We start from the raw sequence: 8,581 nt of genomic DNA, 5'->3' as shown, positions 1-8,581 counted from the left end.
TGTTTAGAAAGATTAGCTAAAGAAAGCATGAACCCCACAAAATTAAGGCGACACTTAGAAACCAAACACATAAATATCTCAATAAAGATGAAAGTTTTTTAAGAGGCGTGAAAATGAATCTCAAAATCAAAAAACAGTTTTGCAAAATTTTACTACAGTTCCTCAAAAAGCTTTGAGAGCATCTTTAGAAACTTCATATTTAACAGCTAAAGCAATGAAACCTCGGTCTATTGGCAAATCTCTCATTTTGCCAGCTACAATTAAAATGGTTTCAGTTATTCACAATGAAAAATATAGTGATGAAATGAAAACCAATCCTTTATCGAGAGACATGGTTTCACAGTGCATCGTAGCATTCTCAGACGATATTAACAGGCAACTACTGGATAGATTAAAAGAAGTTGATCACTTCGAATTGGACAAATCTATAGACATTGCAAATCTTGCTCAACTTCTTGTTTATGTTAGATACTGCTATGATGGGGAAATCTTCGAAGAATTTTTATTCTGCAAACCTTTGGAAGGGAAGAGATTTTCGGCCATGTGATTTAGTTTTCGAATTGAATTGTATTTTGTGGTCCAAATGCATTTCGATTTGTACAGATGGTGCAGCTGCGTTAATAGGATCGAAGAAAGGAGTCAAAGCAAGAGTTAAAGAAATCGTACCACATGTAATGTTTCACCATTGCATGATACACAGGGAAACATTAGCCTCAAAAAAACTCCAACCAGATATCAGTAAAATACTACAAGATGCTGTAAGCATTATCAATTTTATAAAGGAAAAGGTTTTGAATAGCAGACTTTTTACATTTCTGTGCAATGAAATGAGCTCTGACTATAAAACACTTCTTCACAATGAAGTAAGGTGGTTTGTCACGTGGCAAAACACTGTTGCGTCTCTTTGAATTCAAAGATGAAGTTTGAATTTTTCTTCTGGAACACAATAAAACACTTGCGGAACATTTTCTGAATGAGAAGTGGTTGGTGATTTTCAGTTATCTTGCAGACATCTGAAAAGTTAAACGGGCTCAACTTGTCTTCAAGGTCGCCATACGAACATCTTAATCCTCTCAGACAAAGTGAAAGCGTTTGTCAAGAAGATAACGATGTGGAAAAATTGTATTGCCCTTGGTAACGTGGAAATGTTCCCGTCTAGCTGAATTTATCAGTGATAATGATTTCAACTTAAATCGAAGCGATATTAACAACACATCTTATGGCTCTGTTAAAAAGTTTTACAACACGATTTGAAGAGTTCCCAGAAAAGAAGTTAGGTTGGATTTGAAGTCCTTTTACCTTCATAATCAAATGAAAAGGATTCAGAACTGAATATGAAGGAAAATGAAAAACTTGTTGATTTATCATCAGACGAAGCTCTGTATGCCATGTTTAAAACTTCAATGTGTAATAAAGTTTGGATATCTGTGAAAAACAAATACCCAGAATTATCAAAAAAAGCAATGTTTTCTCTACTTCCCTTCACCTCAACCTATTTGTGTGAATCTGCTTTTTCAGCTCTGACTGGGATAAAAACCAAACATCGGTCCAGACTAAATGTGGAGGCAGATCTAAGAGTGACAGTTTCAAATATAAATCCGAAAATGGAAATCATAACATCCAAGATCCAAGCTCAAGTTTCTCACTAAATTTTGTCTTTTTTTTGTATTTATTTCTTTTTTTTTCTTGAAGCCACATATTACTCATTACATTAGTAATTTCTCAATTGATCAGGAACCAGATCATATAAGACTTTCGCCATCGTCATTTCTTCCGATGACTGAATCAACACCTTCATCTCCAAAGAATTTATACATTCATATTATTTAACCTTTTTTTATGTTAGTTTGACTAAAATAAATGTACAAAAAAAATCTTCATTGTCTTTTTTACCTTTCAAAAAATAATAAACTATTCAAAACATTTTACATAAATAAAATATCCATAAACTTCTGAGGTGGTTTGGCCCATGCATGCAACTGCCCATTTTCCTTTATTTACTATGAAAAATTAGTTCTTGATTTACGCTTTTTTGTTTTATGCAACTTTTTCAGGAACACAACTATCACGTAAATCGAGAAATGACTATATGTAAAAATATACTTATTTTTTAAATATGTCCATTCATATAAAATAATGTAATAAAATTTAAAATAAAAATATGTATATTCATATGAAAGCTTTATTTATTATTACTTCCTATAACTGGTTTTAACATGCCTAGTGTTAATTCTGAGAATTATTAGCGATAAGTAAACATGATTTTTTCTAGGAATGTTTGAAATATGTATGTAATGCCATTTTAACAAAAGTTTTTACATTGTAACTTTAAAAACAATGGGGTGATGGTTAACAGAAGGTGATGGATAAAACGGTGTGGAAAATCAAGGTTCTATTACATATGTATTACATTTAGGTACGATAGTAAGCAAGAAATATCTCAAATTATTTCGGAGGTCACAACACGAGTGCAATAAAATATGGAGGTCATGGTTGAAAAAAGGTTGTGTACCACTGATATAGGGGACTGGCACACCGCCCTCGATTTAACAGATGCTTATTTCTATCATTCCTCAACACAGGCCAGTCCTCCAATTCACAATCAGAAGGGACCATTACCAATTTGCAGTCCTTCCCTTTGGCCTGTCTGCAACCCCCAGGGTCTTTACGAAACGTATAGCAGTGATTTGCAGCCTTCCTAAGAAAGCACAGGGTGCAAGTTTTCTCCTACCTAGATGACTGGATGATCAGGGGAGCTTCAAGAGATCAGGTCCTACAGCATATAGACCTAGTCAAAGACACATTTATCTGATTAGGCCTTCTACTAAATGAGGAAATGTCCACGCTCATTTCTACACAGATCATAGAGCTCATGGGTGCAAGGCTCGATTCATCAACTGCAACAAGTCTCATGGGGCCCCCATTTGAGCTGTTAGCTACATGTTCTCTGATGCACCTTTCCTGGAAAGTAGCCTTCTTGGTGGCCATCACATCGGCCAAGAGGGTGCCAGAGCTGTGGTGTTCTTTAAGGACAAGGTTAAGCTAAGATCTTACCTAGCTATCCTGCGCCCAAAGTGGTATCATCATTCCACATATCTCAGGACATTTTCTTACCGGTATTCTACCCAAAACCTCGCTCCACTCATAAAGAGCAGGCATTACACTCATTAGAGGTGAAGAGAGAGTTAGTATTTTATTTGGAAAGGACAAAACCATTCCGTAGATCCAAACAGCTCTTTATTTCAATAGCAGAGAGGATGAGGGGCCTGCCAGTATCAGCCCATTGCTTATCCTCGTGGATCATGTTGTGCATTAGGACATGCTATAACTTGGCAAAAAGACCCGCCCCTCCCATCACAGCCCATTCCACTAGAGCACAAGCCTTGTCCATGGTTTCCTGGCACAAGGACCCATTCTGGATCTCTGCAGGGTGGCTACTTGGTTGTCGGTACACACATTTACCAACCATTATGCAATTGTGTAGCAGGCCAGGGATGCTGCTGCGCTTAGCAGAGCGGTGTTGCTGTCTATATCCATTTAGGCTCTGACCCCGCTGCTGAAGGTACAGCTTGGGAGTCACTTAGATGGAACAGACATAAGAAAGCACTCGAAGAAGAAAAAATGGTTACTTACCTCTTGCAACTGTTGTTCTTCGAGATGTGTTGCTCATGTCCATTCCAAATCCTGCCCGTCTTCCCTTCATAAGAGATTTTTGGCAAAAATGAACCCAGTGGGTGGAGGACCAGCAGGGATATATATGCACCAATATAGCAGCGCCACTCTAAAGGACTCCCTGGCTCACCCAACAGGTACATCTGAGGGAAAATCTTCCAGAACTCATGCACATAGCACATACATGCCTACATGGAATCAACATGAGCAACACACTCCAAAAAACAAGTTACGAGAGGTAAGTAACCATATTTTTTAACCTGGGGGAGCAATCAGTGTGTTACATCCTCCCTTTCATTGTTAAAGGGGGCTTACCTGAATAAATATTTGGGGTTCTGATCCCATTTGAGGAGTAGTTTCCCTGCAAGCTAGTTCCAAAATTGCATTTTCCTCAGACCTGAAGCTTCAGTGTTCATATTGCTCCCCGGGAGAAAGGGGGTGATCTCAGCTCTGTGCCTTGGTGGGGGGAGACCAAGTGAGCTGGCCCAAAAGAACAGGCTGGTGAGAAGTCCCAGAGAGCAAAGAGGCAAGTATCAATGGCTTTGTCAGTCCACTGGGAAGCATCCCCAATCTTCTCTGACCACATCCTGTCATAGGATGTGTCTAGACTACCGGGTTTTCTCGACAAAAGTGGACTTTTGTCGACAAAACTATACCTGAGTCTACACTACCGCTGAGTTCTGTCGACAGAACTCAGCAGTTTTGTCGACGCTGGAAAACCTCATTTTACGAGGCATAACGTCTTTGTCGACAGAGTTCTGTCGACAAAAAGGGTAGTCTGGACGCAGGGGTTCCTTTTGTCGACAGAAGGAGACCTCCAGGGAAGCCCCCTGCTGGAGAGTCCTTCTTTAGGAAAAACCTCTTCTTGGTCCTGTCTGTAGCCATGTTTTAAAGGCACAGACATCCCTGGCAGGCATTGTGGCAGGAAGCTGGCCACAGAGAGATCCTGTCAGCCCAGAACTCTCCCAGTGTAACCTGCATGTGGCCATGTGTGCAGCTCCAGCGCCACGAGGCCCCCAAGGACCTTCGAGGGAGCCATCTCGGGTGCCCTCTGCTGAAAAAAAGAGAGCCCCATGTAAGGCAGGAATGCTGAATAGAGAAAGAACTGTGTAAATTTTGAGGCCTACTACTTGTAATGAATCTAAGTGATATAATCTAGCACTGTGTACTCTTGTCAATGCTGGGAGGAATTGCAAATTATAAGAAATGTTTGTAAAGACCACTAATGATGGAGAAACTGTTTAAATTGTGGTTTTCCAAAATGGAGTCCAAAACTCCATTTTGTATTTAGAACTTTGCACAGTTGCTTTTACAGTTGAGTATGGCATCAAATGTGCAGGTAGAATGTTTGAGTTTAAACCTTAAGCTACCTGACAGTTAACTTTGCATAAGTATGAATATGCATGAGCATTCATATCAGCCAATCAAATCATACCACGCTGCAAGAGCATCTTTGTTATATCCAATCAATTTAAACCATCTGGTTAATGAATATGTATGAACCTACCTTATATAAGTTGTGACCGAACGTCAGTTTGTGACAGAAAAAAGAAGGGTTGGGGGGGAATGGAGGGGGAGAGGGGATGAATATGAACTATATGCCTCTGGAACTTGGAAATGAGAGATGTGGGCAGGGCCAGGGAGAGACAAATGAAAGGGGTGACTGATGGCCATCATGGAGGGGGGGGATGATTATGAATTATGTACTCATATGAGAGATGTGAACTGTGAACAGGGCAAAAAGAAAGGGGTGACTGATGGCCATCATGGGAGGGGGGGGTGGTGATTATGAATTAAGTGTGCCTAACTATGGAAATGAGAGATGTGAACAGGGCAGGGTAAAAAGAAAGGCGTGATGGCCATCATGGAGGGGGGGGGGGGGAAATGTGACATGAGGGGGAGAAATGTGACATGAGGGGGTGAAATGTGACACGAGGGGCAGAAATGTGACATGGAGGGGCAGAAATGTGACATGAGGGGAGAAATGTGACATGCAGGGGCAGAAATGTGACATGAGGGGAGAAATGTGACATTGTGGGATTGACATAAAAAGGGTTGATGTGAAAAGGGGGGTGTGGACATAAAATTGCGGAATATCGTAATCTAGGAGCCAGCAAAATAAGTTAGTGGCCAGGTTCTGAGGTCAATATATAACAGTACCAGTGAGGACTATTTGAGTGTGTTTTCACATACTTTTATATGTACTTTTTTAGTTGTATCTTGATTTTTATTTCATTTTATGTTGTCATTTTTTACTTTTATTCAACTTGACTGCAGAGCCAGTGCAATGTGTTCATGCCTGTTTTATTACTTTTACTTCTTGCCTACTGTTTGGGTGTATCCATCAAGGTGGAGAACCCTGCTTAAAATATCCATGATGAGCCCCACTAATTTTATAATACTATTTACACACACATAAGATGCCATATATGCGTCATCCACAGATAAATACCAGTGCGTCATCCACAGATCCCCCATAACAGTGCGTCATCCACAGATAAATAACAGTGCGTCTTCCACAGATAAATAACAGTGCGTCATCCACAGATAAATAACAGTGTGTCATCCAATATTACTTCTTTTATGTGATTAAGGATGCCGGTTTGGTGTTGGTGGCTTTATTTTAAAATGAAACATTTTTATAGGTGCCCTGTTTGACATGGCTACAAAGAAAAAACAACGAAAAACGGAAGACGAAAACCGTGAATTTAAAGTGGAATGGACCGAGACTTTCGCGTTTCAGAACGTAAATGGCTTTCCGACCTGTCTTATTTGTCAAGAAAAATTGGCGCATAACAAAAAATCTAATTTGGAGAGACACTTTACAACAAAACACTTGTCCTTTAGTAATAAATATCCTGTTGGTGATGCAAGGAAGAAAGCAGTTGAGGAACTTCTGAAGAGTCAAGAAAAATCAAGCTCTGCCTTTAATCAGTGGGTGCAGTCTTCCAACTATGTTAATTTTGCAAGTTTTGCGGTTAGTCAAGAGATTGCTAAGAGAGGCAAACCATATACAGATGGCGAATACATAAAACGTTGTTTTATAAGTGCATCAGAAGAGTTATTCAGGGATTTTAAGAACAAAGAAGAAATTCTAAAAAAAATTAAAGAGTTGCCATTGTCTGCTAAAACAGTGAAGGATAGAACAGCCAAAATGTCTTCCAATATAACCAACCAACAAGTTGATGATCTTAAAGTGGTTTCAGCTTTATCAATAGCAGTTGACGAGTCTTGTGACTTAAATGATACAGCTCAAGTTTCACTTTTTGTAAGATTTATGTCAGCTACAGGTCCTAAAGAAGAACTTTTAGGATTATTGCCACTGAAAGGTCAGACACGTGGAGAGGATATAGCAAATGCTGTAATTGGTTGCATTGAAAAATATCATATTCCACTTGATAAAATCGTCTCAATTGCAACAGACGGGGCAAAAAGTATGACCGGCGTAAGAAATGGATTTGTTGCTATTATGAAAGAAAAAATTAGTCACGAGATACTTACATACCATTGCATCATACATCAAGAAGCACTTTGTGCGCAGACATTTCCAGAAGAAATGTGCAAAGTTATGGAATTGGTGATTAAGATGATCAACTCCATTGTAGCTAAAGCTCTTCATCATCGCCAATTTAAAGAATTTTTAGTTGAAATGGAGAGTGAGTACGCAGATCTTCTGCTGCATAACAAGGTACGTTGGTTATCAAAAGGAAACGTTTTGAAACGTTTTGCTTCCTTAATATCAGAAATCAAAGCATTTTTCCTCGAGAAGGGTGTTCACCATCCAGAATTAACAAACGATCAGTGGATCCAAAAACTGTATTTCATGGTGGATGTTACTTCCCATCTAAATCAGCTTAATCATAAACTACAGGGGAAAGGAAACACAATTTTTTCGATGTTAGAAGAACTTATTTCGTTTGAAAACAAATTATCTGTTTTTGCTCAAGATTTTGACAGAGAAACTTTGATTCACTTTCCAAGCCTGTTGAAACATCGCCAAGAAAATAATTCTGATATTGACATTACCTATTTTAAAACAGCACTTTTAAATATGAGGGAAGCTTTTCTCAAGAGGTTTCAGGAATTCAGAAACAGCAAAGCGACGTTGGCCTTTGTTAAAAAACCTCTGGATGCCACTGTAACGGAATTAAATTTTTCTCCCTTTAATATCGACATTGGCAACTTTGAAATGCAATTGCTGGATTTAAAAAACAAAGAACTGTGGAGCTCGAAATTTGAACGTCTTTGTGCTGATTTAGAAAGATTGGAGAAAAACAAATGTGAACTTAGTTCACAGCACAAGTGGTCTGCTTTGAAAGACCTGGAGAAGGAAGATATGTTGATTTTTAACACCTGGAATAGTATTCCTGACTCATATAATCAACTAAAAAAGCTAACGTTTGCTGTTCTTTCCTTGTTCGGGTCTACATATTTATGCGAACAATCATTTTCAAGCATGAACCTTATCAAGAGCAAATTGAGAAATCGTCTCATCGATGAGAACCTGGAATCGTGCCTAAAATTAAAAACAACAACATACAAACCTGACTTACTCAAACTATCCAAGGAAATGCAAGGCCAATGTTCACATTAGTGGTTGTGACTTTGTCAGTCATTGTCAGGATGTAATTTTCTCTACATTTGTAAGGCAAATTTTACGGAATTTAACGTTATCGATAAATAATATCGTTCTAAAGTTTTTGTTTTATTAGTTGTGTTATTTGTATCCTCCCGACCTATGTGGATACTTGCATGCAGAATATTCTCAATAAAAACTTATTGAAACTAAAAACAGTGTACCATCCTATATATTTTCGGGTTTAAAAATGTGGCTCTCAAAATAAATTTCAATCGTGGTTTTGGCGAGATTTGGCTCAGTTGAAAAAAAAGGTTGCCCACCACTGCTCTA

General features: G+C 38.7%; 1 protein-coding gene across 1 annotated transcript; it reads left to right on the top strand.

Annotated features, from left to right (window-relative positions):
* The first annotated feature begins 6,331 nt into the window (after positions 1–6,331).
* On the top strand, positions 6,332–8,266 carry LOC142826500 (general transcription factor II-I repeat domain-containing protein 2A-like). The gene has a single exon (XM_075919090.2). The coding sequence runs from the start codon at positions 6,332–6,334 to the stop codon at positions 8,264–8,266; it is 1,935 nt and encodes a 644-aa protein (XP_075775205.2).
* Positions 8,267–8,581: the final 315 nt, after the last annotated feature.

Source organism: Pelodiscus sinensis, chromosome 2, assembly GCF_052426305.1.
Source record: "Pelodiscus sinensis isolate ZL-2025 chromosome 2, ASM5242630v1, whole genome shotgun sequence".
NCBI lineage: Eukaryota > Metazoa > Chordata > Testudines > Trionychidae > Pelodiscus > Pelodiscus sinensis.
This window is presented reverse-complemented; position numbering and strand designations above follow the sequence as displayed.

What these genes read in the sequence shown, in the direction of transcription:
- LOC142826500 (XM_075919090.2), top strand. Translation starts at nt 6,332, where the DNA reads ATGGCTACAAAGAAAAAACAACGAAAAACGGAAGACGAAAACCGTGAA.